Source organism: Megalops cyprinoides, chromosome 6, assembly GCF_013368585.1.
Source record: "Megalops cyprinoides isolate fMegCyp1 chromosome 6, fMegCyp1.pri, whole genome shotgun sequence".
Taxonomy (NCBI): Eukaryota; Metazoa; Chordata; class Actinopteri; order Elopiformes; family Megalopidae; genus Megalops; species Megalops cyprinoides.
The window spans coordinates 23223737-23244407 of record NC_050588.1 but is presented as its reverse complement, the minus strand read 5'-3'; the positions used below and the strand labels follow the sequence as shown (position 1 = coordinate 23244407).

Sequence of the window (20671 nt, the reverse complement as noted above, 5' to 3'; positions counted from 1 at the left end):
TAACCATTGCCACTTGAAATCCCTATTAGCATACATATTCAATTTCTTTCTTTAGCGTACTTATAGTTTTGACACTCCTCAAACTGTCGATAAACATTTTGCTGAGGTCACGCAAATCCCCCTTCAGCCCAATTAAGGCAAAGGAGAACACCAACTTTTGTTGCCTGTCAAATGCAAAAGGTTATGCACACCTGAATGTGATGCTGTAAAGATACTGACTCGCTTAGCTACTTACTGTACATATCAAACATCACACCCTGGAATGCAACAATTACACATTAGTTTCATGTCAGGGAGGCTGCCAGTTCAAATCCTCATGTATGGCCCTGCTGGAGATGCTATTCCTAATGTAGGTGCCCTGATGGTTTTCCTTTTAAGAAGTTTGTCCTTCAGATCTCCTCTGCTATGGCCCACTGAATCCTTTACAGTACATCTGCAGGGCCTTATGCAAACAGAGTATGATTTAAAATGACTTGTTCCAGGTGAGGTTTCATCAGACCTCTATGCATCATACTCTTACATTGCGCTGTAGTTTTTTTTTCCCAATTTTGACACTAATTAAGTCAATGCATCAAAGCAAAAAGCCCTTCTACGTAGGTTTCAAGCTATTCACCTTTTGAACTGGCTAATACTATGTTTGTTCCCACGGGATATTTAAATGACAGCATGACTGACTGAGCCATTTAAACATCCTCCAAACCCCCAAACACAGACAGATACTGCATTCCTGGCCGCCTCAACAGTAGCAATTAAGATATTTGTCAGACTATTACACCAATTTTATTAACAATCATGAAGTGTATCATAATGCTGTTTGCGGAAAAAAAATGCTAATCATTTTATGTAACCACCACCTAAATGACAGCAGGATCTGTAATGCATTTATAATTACTAAAATCTTTTTAGAAAAAAAACAGCTAATTATCTATTGTCTGCTTATCCAGCTAGGCTAATTACTCTACAGCCTTAAGCACTCCATAATTTATATGTTAACATGTTTATAAAATATTTATAACACCTTATGAGGAACGTAGATCTTGCAATCACCGTCTGCAGCAGTGCGTGGCAGTTTTTTTTTTAAGCTAAATGTGGAGTCTCGGGGTACAGAGACAAACTCTAGAGGTCACTGGTGAAGGGCTGGGGGGGAGGGGGCTTGTGACAACACTGAGGTGAGGAGTTCAGCCGTCCGTCCGAAGGAGTGTTTCTGCAGCACAGGAGAGGGCAGCCAGCCCCCTGCTGAGCCACCAAGCTGTAAATACTTCAGCATTTCCTCCTCACTGCATTTTCCCTCCATTTACCCCTGAATACCAACACAGCCCTGGGTGTGTTTGTCTAACGCAGGGAATTGTGTTGCGCTGTGCATTGGGGAGGCAAGGGGGGGGTGTTTACATTCCAAAAATATCAGCCATTTTTCATTCCAATCCATGAGAGCCGGCCTTTCGCAAGGACCCCCTTGCTCTGGGACTTGCCCGGAAAAAAAAGAGGGGAAGAATGTAAAGTTTAAAAAAAGACCAAACAACCGAAAAACAAAAACATATTGGTTCAAACAAACATACGTTTCCTTAAGCAGAATGCATAAACACATCCACCCGTAACCTGGGGTGGGGGTTGGGGGGGGGGGGTCGTCTCTGACAGACACGTCTCGCCATCCCTGATGTCAGCCGATACGAATCGCAGATCCCTGGGACTGGAGCAATCTCGCTGCATCGTGCCCGCTCTCAAAGTGACCTACATGGTTAATTTGAAAGAGCCCCTACCTACCGTGCATACTGCGGAGATGAAATGCGCCCCGGGTCACAGTCTAAAATGGAGAGATTACTCAAACAGTACAAAGTCATATTCAATTACGGAGCGGGTTATTGGCTGTACAGTAAATTGCACAATTACTGCGGATACAGTGGCAGATGTGCAGGTCCATTTGCAAACACAGCCAGGAGTGTGCTGTCAGCACTACTGGGTCATTCTATTAGAGGAGCTTCATCATAGCACTTTCATCCTTCTGTGATGCGTACTTAAACAAATTCAACATTCCCGCCCCAGAGAAACATACCACCTCCGCAAACCCCTCCCTAAGAAATAAAAGGACACTTTTTTTTGCAATGTGCAAACCCACCTATATTCATGGAAACGGGAACATCATGATGGCAAACCTGAAGGAGTTCTGTGGCTTTAGAAAAATCATGTGCCACGAGGCAAAGACCAAGGTCCCCAGCTTATGCAGGTAATCGCATTCTAGTTCTGGCTCCAGGGGGTGATATCACTTCCTCTGGCCCACGTTCATGAGCTGAATCATGCTGCTGAACTCACGCTGAATAGGTTCAATTCCCAGGTGGGGCGCTGCTGTTGTACCCTTGAGCGAGGTACTTAACCCGAGCTGCTTTGGTAAACATCCAGCTGCAGAAACTGTAAAATGCGAGCTATGCAAGTCACTGTGGATAAAGGCAACAGGCAAGCAAATGAGGACCATGAGCAGATGCAGAAATCTTACTGCCGAGCCCTGCGCCAGAGCCTAATATGTGCAGAGGTCCAGTAACGATGAGGGAGTGTGTGTGTGTGTGTGTGTGTGTGTGTGTGTGTGTGTGTGCCACCGCAAAAAGAGAAATGGAGAGCGAGCGGGAGAGAGAGAGAGAGAGCGAGACACAGGGAGATCACACACAGTCATCTACTTGCCACCGGCATAACTCCTCAGCGCTGAAGAAGCGGTCGTCGGGATATAGACTCATCAAACACGCTAGATCAACCAGCAGAGCTGACGCCCCGCCTTTGCCGCAGAGACAGTGGGATGTTCAAGAGAGACACCAGTGAGGATCTGAGGGAGCGATTTCAGTACAGCACAGTAAAGGGGGTCTCGTTAGCATGCCCAGGCAGGCCCAGTCTTTGTTTTCATCCTGGCTGCCACCTACAGCTCCCTGCCTTAACAAACACCCTGCCCTGCTGGTGATCCTTCTTCCCCTCATTCTAGACGCCGGGCAATAATTGCTTTTTAAGGCGATGAGCGTCTGCAAATTCTAGCCCTCCACTTCTGTTTTACGTCATCAGTTAACTTTTTAATTAAGTTGCAATTTGTGGAAAAAAGCTGAAATATTCCTTCAAATTTGTGCCTTTGCTGTTTATTTTCCTGGATTTATTGTTTATAATCACATTTTGAGAAACATGGGCTTACTTCTTTATCATTATTTTAATAAATACTGGCAAAATTATATTTGCAAGCAAAAACAAGAAGGAAAATGCTTGCTGATCAGACTCACAGTTCACTGTTTCCAGAACAACTACATCAGTGACCTTTAAATTAATTTAAAAAGAATTAAAAACCTTAGCTGTATTAAATATAAAGTTGTTTCAAAACAGTACTTTGGGTGACATTGAACAGCAGCAAGGAAGGGTACAATAAAATTCTTCCAACTTCCCTAAGAGATGTGTTCAACTTGAGGGGTGGGGGGTAAGGGGTGGTCTTGAATTTGTTATGAAAAGTACAAGCAGAACAACTTGCACTTCAAATGAACTGCCATAAAACATGCATCTCGCCTTGCTATTTTTCTGAAGCTATGGCAGCCAAGCAAGGACACTTTTCAAAAACAGAGCACATACAATTACATCCGAAACTGTGTTACCATGAAACGCCTTCAGTCTGCGTGTGTTTGGACGCTTTGTTTGGTACTGACTGTGTATCCATTTCAGACAACATTGTTTCCCGAGATGGCCATGAGGTGCACTAACCCCCGTGTTTGTGGTGCTGGAAACACTTAGCACATCTACAAATGGCATGATTAAACACACCTTAGCAGAAGCACAAACTTCTTCCACTTACATGGTAGTTAATTTCTCACTGCCTACATAAAAGATCTCCTGTGTATGGCTTGGAATGCCTCATTACTGCATCGATTACTCGGTTCCCCACAGTGCATCCAGAGACACCCATTCACTCCACCTCTTCCTCCATATATCCGACAATGCCAGTTGGCGAGGTTCTGTACGCTCCAAAGAGAACAGACGGTGGGGGGAGAATCTGGACCCACAGAGAGAAATCAAGAAACCTCCACATCCGTGAGTGATACCAGCGGGACATAAAGATGGGATGAGTCAAATGTGGACAGTTTTGGCATGGCGTGGCATTTTTTGGCACAGACTAAGAGCTGTACTGGTTGTGACACACTTTACCCACACTACAAATAAAGCCGCTCCCTCTCCTCCTTACATACTAAGACATGACACCAGCACTGTTTTGGGTGAAGCAGGGGGCTCAGCAGAAGGTTCAGTGATACCAACTTTAGGTTCTACCTTGAATTACACAGTGGACAAGGTTACATGCTCTTTTAATTCTTTAAGTTGATTTTTCTCTCTTCGATACTACTGTCTTTCAAAGCCTGTGGGTAGTCTCAGAGTAAAGAAAAAAAAGGAAGGGGAAAAACAAAACAGCCAGACTTACTTTTCTTACAGAGCACATTGAAAAGAGCAATCCAAATCCTGTCCTTTATTTTCAACTGGTGCTTGAAAGCCCAAGAGCTCTCAACCCTAACACCCCTGCTAATGTGAAATTGCCTTGGTTAGCTAATATAAAAAGAACAAAAGAGCCACTTTCTACCTTTTTATATTAAACTTCATCTTCTATTAACATCACCAGTACAGAGAGCCCTGATGGCTCTAAAAGTAATATCCAATGAATAGAAATAAAAAAAAATAAATTACAGTATAATATCATTGCAGCGATGATTTTTTTTTTCATGTGGAACAGTATAACGTTCCATCAAATCTGTGTTAAGGTCATATTTCAGTATTTTTTAAAATGGTAACAGTGTCAAACAAAACACAGCTGTTCTGACTCCTATCAAAATCAGTACACTGAAATCAAATATCAATTTCACAATAGTAAATTCCAGGTAACTTGTTTTAAATGAAATGACTGATGTCAATGGCTGTACTTCACAGTTTCATTCATAGAGATGCCCTCTTTGGGTGGCTGAACCTTATTGATGAATATGATCGCGTCAGATATCACTCACGAAGCAACTCTTACATAGTGCATCAGCACCACTTGTGCCATATAAGAATCTTTAAGCACTGCAGTGAGCTGCCCTATATATGGACATAAGAGGGAATTAATGATTTTAGAGAGAGACTGAATGTGAATTAGTTAGTGCAGTTTAATGTATAGACATCCTGTCCATAGTGCAATGGAAATAAAACGCGTGCACACTTGATTAATTACCCGGGCATCGCTTTCTGATAGATGCGGAGAAACAGCTGTGCAGAGCTAAGGAGAGCGGGAGGCGCTTGCATGGCCCAAATGGACATGGAGGAGGAATATTCAAACAGAGAACAAGGAGTGTTAAAATCAGGGTGAACAGATCATCCGCAATCACAGTTAAAACAGCTCCGAGGATCTTTCATCGTCTTCATGTCTGCTAGAATTCCACCAATGAGAGGAAATCCCCCGAGCAATTCTTCTGCATTAGAAGCCGAGGCTATGCATAATGGGGGGGAAAGAAAAAACAGCTAAAAGGATGGCAAGCGATGTAATTGCATTTTTTTAAGGCTTAGTGATGATGATGTCCTCTCAAATTTGCTTAATGCGAATTAGGTAGCCCAAGGAAGTGTCACTCAGCGAGCCGAGAGTGGCGACCGCGTTCCCGCCGACCCAACCGCCGGCGGTCTTCCTCTCCCAACCCCGGGCCTGAAGACCAAGCATTCTCGCTCTGAGCGCAGGGCTGTGTCCCTGGCAGGCCATCTCGGCTGTCAGATCCTGCCTTTACATGTTTACATTTACCCACGGCAAAAAAAAGGAGATGGAGAGATGGGTAGAGAGAAAGAAAGACTCATCTTAAAGCAAATGTGAAAAGGGCCTGGTGTGTGTGTGTGTGTGTGTGTGTGTGTGTGTGTGTGTGTGTGTGGGTGTCTGTGAGCTTCTGAGTGTGTGTGAGTGTTTATGAGCATGTAAATACTTGTAATGAGTACGTGTCCATTCAAAGGCACCTAGTTCCATCCTCTAAAACAAGCAACAGCAATCAGCAGTTTATCGTATAATTAACAATTATTACCACATATGTCTAATTACAGTTTGAAATGAATATAAGGACTTTAGGAAAAAAAGTCAAAACTTAAGTATTTGAATATGGACTGCATGGGAAAGTGTTCAGCTGAATGCACTCTCAAATCAGCTTAGAACATCAGGCTGATCTTGAAATGCATAGCAAGTCCAAACAAACGTGGACTTGCTATGGTCTTATTTGGTCCCTTGGTCTTATTTCCCCTTACGTTTGGAATGACCTGGCTGCCATTTTACATGTTAACTTGGAAAGAGGATCTATTAAAAGCAGTCCACCCTCTTGTCTAGTACAGGAATGAATCTGGAACCAGAATCTGGAACCAGACATGGCTCTATTATCATTACAAAAAGCTCAACCTGATCAGAAATAAAAGGTAACAATAATAATAAAGATTATTTGCATATAATCATATTATTTGATATTTCTGTATATTCATCAGTAGATATGTGGACTGATATGATATATATATATATGTATATCATGTATATCATACTCATATACTTTAACCTATTGTATATGCACACCGCCCTTCTTAGAACTGAAATTATCATTCTGCACCCTCTGTCCTTGACATCACTCTAGTCTCACCATGCATCTCCCACCTTGATTACAGATGCAAAGTTATTTCCCTATAATTAGTCTCTGCTAATCAGATCTCACAGTGTTTGATTGACAAACTCCAGCACTGCTATCTTAGCTGCACTAAACAGATTGTTCCTTTGCTGCACCAGCGGCAGCAGATGTATTGACAGACAGAGCGATAAGTCACCTTGCCTGTGTGTTTTAGCCCTAGTAAAATCTTCATGGAGTTGGACACCGGCGCACGCTGTGCCGTTATGTGGCCCAAAAAGGCAGCACCTGGCTGCTTTTCAAATCAGCGCTGAGTCCTTGTCCTCCCCAGTGCTCAAATCCCCAGGCCGCGGCAATGATAATTAAATATCAGGTGTGCTGCGACAGCTTCACAGAAACCTTTCTGAGTCATCAGCATATTCTGTTGATCTGATAACCACCTGAGACTGTCTTAATCTAAAACATCTCTCTGAAGCAGACTTTAAGTACACAACAACAGAATTAGACACAAATGCACTCACACATTCAAGTTGGCACATTCATATTCCCATACACACATATACACGCAAGCAGGGACTCACACACAACACAGATGTGCCTGTGCATTCACACTTACACACTATCACACACACATTTGCACAAATGCAAACATAAAGGCACATATCCTCTCATACGTGCACAAACTAGCATTCACTCTAACATATCCACACATCCACATCTGCTCAGAAAGACAGAAGACACACATAACATAACTAAAACAGACATTTCATCCACAGTACACAATCAGATCAGAAGGTTGTAAATTCTGGATTCTTTACTAGGGCCTCTCTTTGCAGTCTCATACACTGTTCAAAAGGGTGTGTCAGTGGGTCAGTGTTTGCCTGCAGATGACCCATGTTGGGACAGAAACCCCCTGGCACAGTGCTTTGTTAACACAGGACTGCTCTGCTGTTTTTCAGTTCTAAACTGGGTTTTTTTTTTTGTATTTTAGCTCCATTAAGCTAAATGTAACCATAAGCACTGCACCATTCCGAAGGAATAAAAGATCACCTCAGTAAACCCTTTGAGAGTTCAATGTCTTTCCCTGTGTGAAGTGGCACACATTATGTCACAATCTTACATAAGAGGGGTAAGCCCAGAGTGCCACTGTGACGCCAGGACATCAGCAACATCATGAGCAAAACCGCTCCCCACTCCATTCTGTCACGAGCCCTGGGCTTTTAATGCCGTCCGTGGCGCACTCGGAGAAGACATGCGTTAGAGAAATATTTAAATAAATAAAATAAAGATCATTTAGTGCCCAAGGCTTGGTAGCACAGTAAAAGATTAATGCTCCTCTTTGGCAAATATTGCTCGGAGGGACAACAGAAGCCACTTTTTCTCCACAGAAACATTCATAAAATAAAAACCCAACGAGTCCCTACGGCTACAGCTCAGAGGAGCGTGGGGGTGGGGGGGTTGAGGGGGGCAATGGGGGGGAAAATAGAGAGTGACAAACTGCGTGCGTTCCGGGAAAGTGGAGGTGTGACACGCATGCCCTGCTAGAGAAGCCTCACTTTTTTTGTCGAAATGAGGAAGACTCACCTGAGTAGGCCCAGTAGGAGTCCACGGCCGCCCTTCTGAGTCTGGGCCCCGCCGCAATCCCATGGTCCCCTCCTCCTGAAGATCCCGGCTGACCTTCTGTCAGAGCTGATAAAACAAAGAGGCACAGAGGACGTGTAAACCGGCCATGTTCAAACAGAAGCGCGACCCATGCAGCTGAGCGCTGTGACGAGCGTCGCCGCGGTCGCTAATGCACTGCAGCAGCTCAGTCAATGAAGCTCTTCATTAAACCTGCCAAGACATTAGCATGCGGAAAACAAGACTAAACGCTCCGCAAGCCCGGCACTTAATGCAGAGCTCGTGGAGACTATGGCGCTGTTCTGGGGCTTAGTTCCACTCCAAACATTCAAAAAAAGCAGCCTGTGAATAGATTAACAGATCAATTAAACGCCCTTTCACGATGGTTGATGTATTGCTAACAGAAGAGACATAAGAATAAAGAGATGACTAATTTTGGTGTGTTGGTGGCTGGTCACTTAGCCTGTTTTTCTCGGGGCTGGAAGGAGCCCGTTAATGCGATGGGGAGATGGGCTGGCGCGAGAGAGCGAACTCCATTTGTCAGATGTGATCACAGGCCACTGTGACCAGCAGGGCCTTCGGATGTGATCGCCGGCAAAAGTATTAGGAAGAAGTCAGTCACCGTACCAAGGAGGGAATGCACTTTGGCAGGACCTAGGGTTACTGCCATTTCTGATTTCTCCAGTGTATACACGACACCCCACGGCACCGAGGACATACAGAGTTACAGGTAAAGAGTCTGAAGTGGGCGAGAAGAGAGGTAAAAGAACCCATATTTGCCTCTGTCAACCAACAGCATCACAACAACAGGACCACTTAGCTGTTAAAACAAAATGCCAACTCAAACATAATAACATTAAGAAGCTGCCTTGCTAGGCATTGTGGGTAGCTAAAGCTTGAAGCGAACAATGGGTGACTTTTTTGTTTCAATGACAAGCCTGCTTTTTTTTCTACTTTAATTCTTCGGGATGTAAGCTTGAGCACGCCCATGAATGTCAATGAAGGGGCACTCAATGGCTTTTCTATGAATTACATTATCGATTTCCAATATACTTTGAACAGAAAATGCAATTATGCAAACCCCCCCCTCCCGCCCCAACTCCCAACCCCTCCCGCCCCACTGCCACCCTCAACATCCTGCTGTCTCTGAGAAACTGTCCCTCAGTCAAGTCACAGCAGCTGCCAACCCACAATGCTTTGCAGGTGGTTTTGGTTTCTTTGGTATTTGTGCTGGCCTGTCTCATTCCTTCTTAGAGATGCCAGTCTGTTGAGGAGCTAACTCAATCAACAAGCCTCAGTAACACTTCAGAGGTGTATCTTATAACACCGAGCAGAACTAACAAAACTCTCTCCATGGGTCTGAGGTCAGCCAGGGCCATTGCAGCACTTCACTGCCTACACAGTAGAATATTAATTCTCTGATCAGTTAACAGTGGGAGGAGAGGCTGGGCCCACTCCAGAACCATGTACAATAGCTGTGCAGAACCAAGTCACAGTGGGGCAGGACCCTGTTCCAGCCCAGCGGGCTCTCACAGTGACAGTTGTCGAGGCTCTGTGATGGGCAGCCTGCTGCTTGGCAACCACTCTGCTGGAGTAGCCAGAGAGGAAGGAAGAACAGAGACCCACTGTGGACTGAGGGGAAGGAGGAGAGATGCTTCTCTCTCTCTCTCTCTGCATGCTCTGGAGCCATCGCTGACATACACATCATTTACAAATAGAAGCTTGTTTTGGGAAGCTTCGCTAGAGGGCTGGAGCTCACTTTCAAATTCATCCAAAAATGATAAGTTCTCCTTAAATGTACTAACATATATATCTACAGTCAATGTGGTATATAATCACATTGAGCTTCACACATGTACAGGCACACCCATATATAACACTGGAAAGGAGATGTGAAATGTGAAGACCAATGCTTGCCTAAATGCACACACTACCCAAGTTCTCACTTCAATAGCTTTATATAGATTCACATTAAGTGAGATGGTGACCTATGGTGAAGAAGGATATAGACAAAAATGAGTTTGACACAGTCTAGCCCCCCATTAACTGTACAGCCACAGAGGATGTGAGGCTCCCACACTGCCCCTCACCAGCATGAAGGGGAGAGGAGGAGAGTGGTAGATAGAGGAGATAGAGGAGAGGTGAGGTGAGAAGAGAGGGAGAAGATAGGAGACAGAGGAGAGGAAAGGAAAGGAAAGAGATAAAGGAGAAGAGCATAAGAGAGGAGGAAAGGAGGGGAGACACCCTCAGAAACTCCTGAAACTGTACCATAGGTCAAGTGATCTTTCTGTCCAATTTCCTGCAGAGGAACCAGTCACCTCCACTTCCAGACCCTGACAAACTCCATCAGCGTCAATAAGGCTCAGTGCACACACACATGTGCACACACGGCACACATGTCACTTCATTGAGATTCAGGGCAACATCTTCCGATATGTAAAATCATTGTTTAACAGTAAATGCAATGCCAGTAACGTCTGCTGTGATCAAATCTGCTGCTCTGTTTTGGCTCGAGGATTCATCCTGCTGGTCCACGCTAAATGAATTCAGACATAATTGATTTATATTTTCCTATTAGAGGAGAGCGGTTTTATGAGGGAGAGATTTGGAGATGACATTTTGTCTGAGCATCTCTGTAGAAACAATGCTGTGAGGGAAAGGAACAAAGACGTATCTCTAAGAGGGGACTATGCAGCAAAATCCCAAGAAACATTATTTTAAAAACAAACAGAGATAAGCTTTGCATGATTCACACTGACAGGAACAGAGGACTCAACATGAGGTGCTTTGAAAGAATTCCTCCAAAATTCTATGATGTTATCTCATGCAATCATGGCATGTAAGATCATCACCGCAACAAACTTAAAACTAAAGCTTTACCATCATAAATGGACGAAAGCTTTGAATGCCAACCATGTGCGTTGCTGGAGCTGCCAACATTTAACAAGCCAGAGGAGGCAGCTTTGGTTTACCATGTTATCATGCCCGTACTTCAGACAGACATACGAAACCCCCATGAATAAAACACTACACAGCAAACATTTCTTACAATCATCCATCACACAGAGATGGCGAAGGAATTGCTGGATCTTTGCTTACACATAATTGAAAAGCACAGCACATTTCTGTTTTCATGCACTTAACCTTGATTCTTTTTTGTTAAGCCTGTTTCAAGAGAAGCATGAAACAGCCTCACACATCGGTGTCTGAAAATGACCCTGGGAGGTGTTCATTAGCATGCTCTAGATCACTCTCCGACACCTTGGGTTGAAGGACGTTTCGTGTTGCGGCTCAGTCGATGCTCTCAGCCTTGACCCCCTCCCGCCCAACAGTGGTCAGAGTAACAGCTGTCGGGCTGAACAATCTAAACATGTCACTACAGGGTAAGCCACCGCATTCTCTGACAGGGAGGCACCGGAGAGGGCGGAGTTACAGAAGAGCAGAGTGGAGATACGAGGTGTCAGTCAACAGTAGGATCCAATCAGCAGTGATGCAAACAAAGGGTTAAAAGATCTCCAGGCACCAAGTCAGAATTAAAAACACAGCGTGGTACAGTCACATCAGCCATGAAGAGAAAACACTGCCGGGCAACACAAGCCCATCAAAACCATGTCTTCTATCCATGGCACATTATGCAAATGAGCCTTTTGTGTTGACTCGCACACAGTTTAAACAAGTACAAAATGCTCTGTTCTCGCTCTCCTCCTTCTCTTTCCATTGATCTGCAACAGGCCGCACAATGGATGACCACTCAATGCGGGGTAATGCAAATTAATGACCGCACTGAACCGCCTTGGTCAAGGTTTCTTGTGCTTGTCTTTCTGGCTGACGCAATTCATCCGCGGCGAATTCAGCCATGATCAGCGCGCCCCGCAAAGTGCTCGGGCTCGCGTGGATTAGAGCGACTGCTAAGTGTCCCCATTCTCAGGGCAATTACGCTTTCTCATTAGTTTGCTGCTTCAGTTCCCATACGGACAGACCTTTAACTGAAACTACCGGGTCCTGTCAGGCCAAACCGATTGGATTTCATAAGCGCCCGATTTAGGGAGACGAACTTTCACTTTCACTGACGGTGATCCGCACTTGACAGACGTGATCTTTCGCGCGGCCATCTTTAGTATTGCGGACGGCCCTCAGCATGGCCATGAGAGCGGCGCCCTTCAGTGGGCTCGAGCAGAAAGAAAAATGCAGATACGTCAGAGCGGAGCCTGAAGGTCAGCGCTTCTCCGGCAATCCACAACAGATGTCGCTTAACAAAATCAGAGAGCAGACAACTGACATCTGCTGCTTCGCTATACCACAGGTATGGCTGCCGAGAGAGAGCTAGGCTTCTCCATGCAGTCCACATTGCTCAGATGATGTCTCAATAACTACAAGAGCAGGCGCGTTTCATCTCTTCTCTGACAAGGCAAAGTACAATGTCTTTATTCTTGGTGTGCTGCTTTGTTTGGACTAGCATAAATTTGTCAGGATATGCAGTTCTTCCCATTGCCTGAACAGGATAAGTGACTAAAATGCTGTATGAAAAATTCCAAGGTGTAATTATGGTCAAATAAATTGATTATCCAGCAGAAAGAAGATGCTTTATTCCCTGCTCATCAATCAATATCCGGCATAAGCAGAGGGTGGAGCAGGAGTGTATGTGTGTCTGACCTGCAGTGGCTATGGGAAACAGACATGTTTTACTTTACAAGTGTTCACATGATGAGCCCCCCAGTAACAGGCAACACTGTTTGACACAGTTTGACATTTAACATTAATTGAGTAAAAACCTAATTAACAGTAATGACCACCACCCCTTTGGGACAAAGCAGGGGAACCATAAAGAAGACCTCTTTCCCTGCCAGGCAGTCTGCCCAAACTCTTCACTGGCAACAGGAATAACCTGCATGACAGTGAAGAAACCTTTGCTCCGCCCCTCCTCCCTCTTCCCCTCCCACTCCTCCTTCTCCTTCTCCTTCTCCTCCCCTTTGGCTGCTTTCAAATTCAGATTCAAAGAGGAATTCATGCAACAAGCTCCATCAGCTCTCCCGGCCTGAGTGCCTTAATCAAATCTACTCTTGCCGGTGATTACCACCCAAAGTGCTCATTCCCGGCATTTAAGATCATCAGTGCTGAATGCGTTCTCAGATGTCAGAGCCTAGTAACATGCGCGCCCGTAGCCAGGCCCCGGACATGTACGGAGGACCCAGAGCTCCTGCCCCATCCAGGCCGTGAGGGGCATCTCAGAGGCCCGGACGGCTGCGGAATGGACAGGGCCTTGGCCGGGGCTCACAGGAAAGGGAGTGGAGCGAGAGGCGAGGGGCCCGAAATAGAACACAGCTTCCCAGTGCTCATTTGCATACAAAAGGCGGGCATCGCCATCCGTGAGGGCTCCCCTGAGGTTAATGCGGAACGCGGAGGAACCTCTGCGTTTACCGAGAGCCGTGGCGAGTCCATCAGCGACAGCATTAGGCTCTCCGCTGGCTTCATTAGCGAGCTGTGTTGTTCAGGGGCCCACCCGGTGTAAAAAACACACACACGCGCGCATAACGATAGGACCACCGGTAAACCCATTCCCAATGCCTTCCGCCCCCTCTAGGCCCAAGCCAGAGAAGGACAGAAACAGAGACACGGAAGAGACTGAGAAATAGGCAAACATCAGACGTTAAAAGAGGGAGTAAAAGCAGAGAGGAAGGAACCGGGGGAGAGAGAGAGAGACAGAATGACCAGATGTGGCCACATAACATACATGCACTCGCATGACATAGACACACAGACAGACACACACACACGCACGCGCATACACACACACACACACACACACACACACACACACACACACCCTTCCTTCTTGCTGCGCTCTTCCCTCCCCTCTACAGGATTTCCTGCAGAAGGCCAGCAGCCTTTACTGTATTATTAAATGCCTTCAGCTCTCCAGCACAGTATCGACAGCGCCTCGGAGAGATCAAATGCAACGCTCTCTCCTGGATCTCACGCCGCTGTTGTCGGGGGAGACCGCTCGCTCGTCTGACACATCTCCAGCTCCAGGGGTCCTTCAGCAGCACAACCGCCCCCCCTCCCAAAAAACATCACCCGTCCTCTCTGAGCGCGCTCATGAAACTCAAACACCCGTTTAACAGACCCCGCACCGCACTTAAAACATCCAACAGCCCTCCGACGGCGGGACAAATGCTGCTATCTGCCAATCACCTTTCAGACGCGCGTCAGCCCTCGCTTTGTGCCTGCGGCGGAGGCACAGCGTGTAAACATCACCGCGGAAACTACCGCGAGGAGCGGTGCGCGGAGGCAAGACTGTCCCCGAGACAAACGTGCGACTCAGTCAGGGGAGACTTTATTCTTCCTTTTAGCACTCCCCCATGAGAATAACCAGTGCGTTCGGGATGACATGCTACTGAGAATATTCACACAAACATGCACCTCTATTCTGAGCTGGACTCACTTACCAGTTGTTGCATCATTATATAGGGAATTAATTAGCGTGTTTTTGCTGCACGTCTATTAATTCCAACTCAACCGTTAAGACTACTGGCATCGGGTGCCTTTTGCTATTGTGGTTCATAAAGAAAAGAGCTTAATTATCACAATTCACGGGATAACTATTAAGCGTTTTGCGTATGTCACTTTGGTGCTTCCAACTGAGTTGTAAAGAAAACAAATAAATATTAAAATTGTAGTTTCTCATGACAAGAGCAAACAAACCTGCAAAGTCCACAGCATCAGCATTCAGACAAACCGCACATAAATTAAAAAAAAAAACTTCACTTGTCTTTTAATACACAGATTTCAGAAGGACGTAACTATGCACTTTCTTAGCCAGCTTCTATTAAATTTTCTCACTTCAACACTCAAGCATCTGAAACTCCTCTTTGTCTTTTTCTGCCAAATGAAGGTCAAGAAATATTTTTAATAAGGCAGGCAAAGAAATAATTAGGAGCAATCTGGAAACATCTCCTTGCGTCCCTTCAAACTATGCATTTATTATTTATACTCTCAGCAGATGTCCTTATCCAGAGCCACTCATTTTTTATACATCACATATTTATCGAAGTCGTTCAGGTTAAGTTCCCTGCACAAGGGCACAGCAGCAATATCTCACCTGGGATTTGAATCTGCAGGCCTCTTATTACAAGTCAAGTTTCTTAACCACCATGTGACAGTAGGGAATCTGCATCATAATTTAGTGCATTGGGGAAATGGCTATGAAAAAGATAATTTACCATTTAGCTGACGCTAGCTAGCCTGCAAGTCAAACATGATTACAAGAGGGTGTCTCTTCCTCTTTCATGGTTTAGCTAGCTGGCTGGATAGCAGCCAGCTTCTCAGTTAAACTACACTTGCTGTTAGTGTACACAACAGAGTATGCTCTGTGTTCACTTCCCCCGGCTGTCCTCTGTGTTTCCTGATGCACTGCACATTATTTTTCTGTACATACTCGCCTGTTTGCCTAATGTCAACTTTTAACAGAAAAACAGAAGACACGTTTGTCAAAGCCATTCCTGTTGCCATGGAGCTGTCCTCTTTCTTGGCTTTGACTCGAATGACAGTGAGCCGTTTTTCAGAATGAGGGCAACCCCAGTCTTAAAAGTGAATTCGAAGCATTTCAAAAAACCGTCTGACAAGATTAAGACACCCAAACGGAGAGTAGCAGTGAGAGGTGTGCAATTCTTTGGGAGAGCAGAAAATTGCAGGAGGCCAGACAACAAATGGGAGGTTTGCCTAAAACCTGTAATTTCACTGCGGCTGGACGTAGCCAAGCGCTGGACACGGCAAATTTGCCCAACGCCTGTGCAAGGCACACATCCCCTGTGCTTATGGAGACCGGGGCCCAAAATAAACAACACCAACCCCCCCTGCCAATGGCTAATGACAAGCCCACTGATCCATGGCAGGTGTCCATTTGGTGACAGCACAGGCTTTTAACAAAACAAAACGCTGCCATCAAGACTTCGCTACTGGCAGAGAGGCCCAGATTTCCATTTCAAACTGGGCTCAGCTTTTGGGAAGTTGTTTTATTTTTTATTATTGTGTTTTTTCCCCCTCATCTGAATCTATGACATTGTTGTAAACCTCTCTTTTTTTTATTCTAATGGATAGCTGTTCCGAGAGACGACCTCTAACAGATTCATCACCCACAAGTGGCTGACTGGGCCGCATTCATTCATCAGAAATACGCATGTTCCCTCAAACACAGAGCGCCGCTTATTTAGTTTGTGCAGAGCCACCTCATAATCACTCAAAGTGTCAGCTCTAAATATAACTTTACCGTAAATCTCTGCTTTCTGGCAGAAAATGGAAAAGCTCCATCTCTCCTCCTTTTGACATTCACAGAAATGTGACTTTCTTTTCCTTCCTGTGTGAAGACACAGAGAGGGAAGACAGCGCCCGCCATGTCTCCCAGCTCATGCAGCTGAGGGATAAATGCTGAACTCCACTGCAATGGTGCGATGGCTGGAGCTCCAGGAAGCGATCATAAGCGGGATCAGCACTTCTCATTAACCAGGTCCCATAACTCCTCTGCTCCCATTTAAAACAATCCTCCAGCCGCTAACATGTCTACTGTGTGTTTGCAGCGATTGCGCAAGACTCTGCTTATTTTTGTAATTAGGTCATTAAGGTAGACTGGAGGTGGTGCCACGGGGGTGTCTGGTGGAAAGACCTCCAGAAGAGCGGAGTCAGGCCAATTTACAGAACAAACGACTGGCCAGTCTGCAGTCTTGCTCTGACCTCAAGTCCTAGATCTTAGCCTAGCCCTACCTTGATCAAAAGAAATATAGAAAGAAACCTACATAAAGGCCTGTTTTTAAGTCATTGAGACTTGAAGCTTTTGAGCATTTCACAGTTGCGCCTATATTATTCCATCTAAACATAGGCATTCATAGCTTTTCTGCATCCGGTATTTCCTGGGCTGAATTGCATTTCTCATTTTCAATGACTGCACAAAGAAAAAAAAGGGCTCACAAGGGTTGATTTATTCAGTGAGCTGCTAAGGATGCAGACATGGCTGCTTCCAGGGAGCAGAGTTAGCAACATGACACCAGTAAACACAAAGTGTGACTTGGAGGAAGCACACCTCCCAGTTAAGCCTTTCTGGCCTGTGGGAAAGTTCATTAGTTTCAGACAAATACGACCTTCCCGCTGCTCTTTTCCACCTACCACTGTACTGCCTCTACAACACTTTGCAGTCACCACAATCTGCATATTGTTTCTTGTTTTAATGCATGACAATTAGCTTGCCTAATGCTGGTTTCAGCCTATTTTTAAATATCTCCATCACAGTGTCACACATTTATTCAAATCCATCAAGCAAACATATTAGTCAATGTTAACCATAGCAGATTTGTGGAAAGTGTCCATAGCAACTCCAAGCCGCTGATCCGATTGGCTTCGCCTCCTGCTCTCTGCCAATGAGAGAGGTTTCTGCAGCGCACATTCCCCTAAAGGCAGAATGTGGGCATTTTTTATCCAGTTTACATGAAAAAAATGCAAGTTAGCATTCTCACACTTTTGCAACAAGTACCCTGGGAATATGACCAACTACTGTTTGATAATCCATCCGAAATACATCACCTCCTATGGGACATTGTCTGCAATAACTCAGCAGCGGCACTGGGGTATTGAGTTTACTCAGGTCCATAGGGAAGTGTGACCCCCTACAGGACAAGCAACAAAGCCTGCAGCAACCTGGCGTGAGTTCAACTGACGAACATGCCACCCCCAGCACCAAAGGGAGATGAAATCCAAGGGTGTGGGGTGTGGAGAGCCTGTAAAGCAACACTGGACTTCACCTCCCACCGGCATGTATAGTTCCGGCCATCAAATTCAGCCTTGGTTTGTTGTGGAGGGCCAGGTATTGACCACATCCAGTTTTGCTTCAGCTTCTGTGATCTGCAGGAAAGGGCTATGTGGTATCGTGGCAGGGAGAATGATCGATAACAGTCGCAAAGGTGTCCCAAATCCACAACCACAGCAAGATAGGAGAAAGATGGATTTCAGAGATAAAAAAAGCCAAATAAGGTAAACAGGAAGGAGAAAATGCAGCCACTTTCTGAAGACATCCAAAGAGCACATAGCATGACAGAGTGCCCAGGAATCAGCCATTTGGATTCAGCATGGTAAAAATAAATATTCTCTCAATTAGACATTTGTAAGTAAAATGCCTCGCGTTAACAGCTCAAAGCAATTTCCGATAAAGCCGCAGTGTGGTGAAGTGAATCCAACTAATAAATGAGTAGAGCTGGTGGAACGTATTTTTAGCACATGATAAAACATACCTTGGAAAATGTATTTCTCAAGGGACACCCAAATCTAATTATTTGAAGGAGTGGGGGGTGTATAGGGGGGTGTTAATAGGGGGTGTATATCACATGAATGTAAAACCCGCCTATCCTGCTTCCCATTACAGATATTTTAATATCTTATTATATTTTTTTCCTCAAAGCAATTTTGTCACCAGTGTAATTAACCCAGTGTAACTAAACAACTAAAAGCGTACAGCATTATGGCCTGTCTTACATTGGCAAACAACACCTGAAACACTCTGATGAAGACCTGGATGAGTACTGCTGACTTGTCAGATTAAATCTTAATCAAAAGTCTGAACATAATACAATAATGTGCTACGATAGAATAAAAAAGGCAGTCACTGAATATTACTGTGTGGCTGCACTGATTAAGTGGGCTCTGTATGTTTTGCATCAGATGCAATTCTGCCCAAAGCGATTGGATGGAGAGCGTGTCATGGCTGGCAGCAAAAGCATGGAAAAAGGCGTCCTCCCCACGCAGGATTTGGCACATCAAAGAAAGCCGGTGGAAGAATATTATAGATATAGACAGACACACTCCCAACAGCAGGGGGCGGGTGGCACGATTCTGTGACACATGAAAAGAGGAAAAGCCCTCCCACTTTGATCAACGAGGAGACAACGTGTCGCCTCTTTATGATTGGGCCCGTCTTTCTCATCTCTGGGGAGGGAGGGAGATCAGAAGGGCCCTCTTTCCCAAATCATCCGAGAACACGACAGCTACACGCAGGGTCAGCAGGAGTACGGTCTCCCAGAATCAGTGTTCAAACACCAGTCACCCTCCCTGTCATTACATCACACAGCACGCCTCGGACAAAACTGTCTTGTGTAAAGACACAAGTGTCTTTACACTTTACACACATTACACTCCCTTTCACAACACACCTGACTGCTAGCTTCATTTTCATTGGTCAGCCAGATGCAAGGGCAAGACTAAGACGGCCATGTCAGAGGTCAGGAAGTCTAGCAGTGGGAGGAAGGAAGGAAGGAAGGAACTGGGAGGGGAAAGGAAGAGGAGCGCCTGTTCAACCTTTACTGCAAGAAACTAATGAGAAGTTATGTCACCCTCCTCTTCCATCTCCGCCCCCTCCTCTCTCTGCACACGCCCACACCTTTCCTTCTTCCTGCTATGCCGACGTCTCCATTTGCACGGCATTCCTGTGATGCAAAAGTGTCTGGCTCAAAACAAAGGCAAAGGCAAAGTATAGCAGGAGAGATGGCTCTATTTCAAAGAGCGAGAAAAACTACAAACCTCACATTCCCAAATCATGCAATAGACATTGTCTGTCACGTGATTTAAAATTGCGGGGTGCCCTTCCCTATGTACACGCCTACCTATTTCTTTCTTTATTTATTTATATATCCATCCATCCACCTATTTATCTATTTTGAGAATGCAGATGATCCATTCCCCTTCTCTCTTTCTCTCCCTCTCTTTCTCAGACAGTGACATCTCATTTCAATTTAAACAGATTGACAGGCAGCCATATTTCATTCTTGAGTATACACTCATCCTTGAGAAAGCTATTAGAGAAGAGATAAAAAGAAATGATGAATTTACTGTACCTGATGGAGAGTAGTTTGCCCCCTATTCAGCTCACATAACCAAATGACTGAACACGTACATCATGATATATTCCCCATATATGACAGTCTAATGGTGCATTCCAATAAACCTATATTCAATCTACAGTTAGCACGACCTCTATTTATAGACCGAGGTTATTGCCTTATAATAGAGTTGGTGTAATTTGAAAGTTACATTCTACATGGGATCAATAGGCTCCTGATAAATTGTATATTTAACCTTGGCTTTATTAGTCCACAATAATAATTAAAAAATACATTTTTAACAAAATCAATAAACACTTCAACACCTTCACTTATTAACCTTTAGCAGTTTGTTTTAATTTCCTGGTGGGGAAATTAACAACAAACATTTTACATCCTGTATGAAATACAAAACCATTGTTACCAAGACACAGTTAGCCTATGGAGAACAATGTTAGGAATGCTGCCATTGAAACAAAGAAAAAAAAAACACAAACAAAAGCAACACATAAGCATCTGTACATTTTGCCGTCACGCTCTGCCTAACAGCCCCGACTCCGGCGGTACATTCACACTGTGCCA

The 20671-nt window shown here is 44.9% G+C and overlaps 1 protein-coding gene across 2 annotated transcripts in view; it reads right to left on the bottom strand.

Annotated features, from left to right (window-relative positions):
- Nucleotides 1-20671, bottom strand: part of ptprga (protein tyrosine phosphatase receptor type Ga) — a 197928-nt gene that overhangs the window by 145141 nt on the left and 32116 nt on the right. For both annotated transcript variants that reach the window (XM_036530207.1, XM_036530206.1), the window contains exon 2: nucleotides 8199-8303. In XM_036530207.1, coding sequence (XP_036386100.1) covers nucleotides 8199-8303 — 105 coding nt within the window. The remainder of the gene's footprint in view (nucleotides 1-8198; nucleotides 8304-20671) is intronic.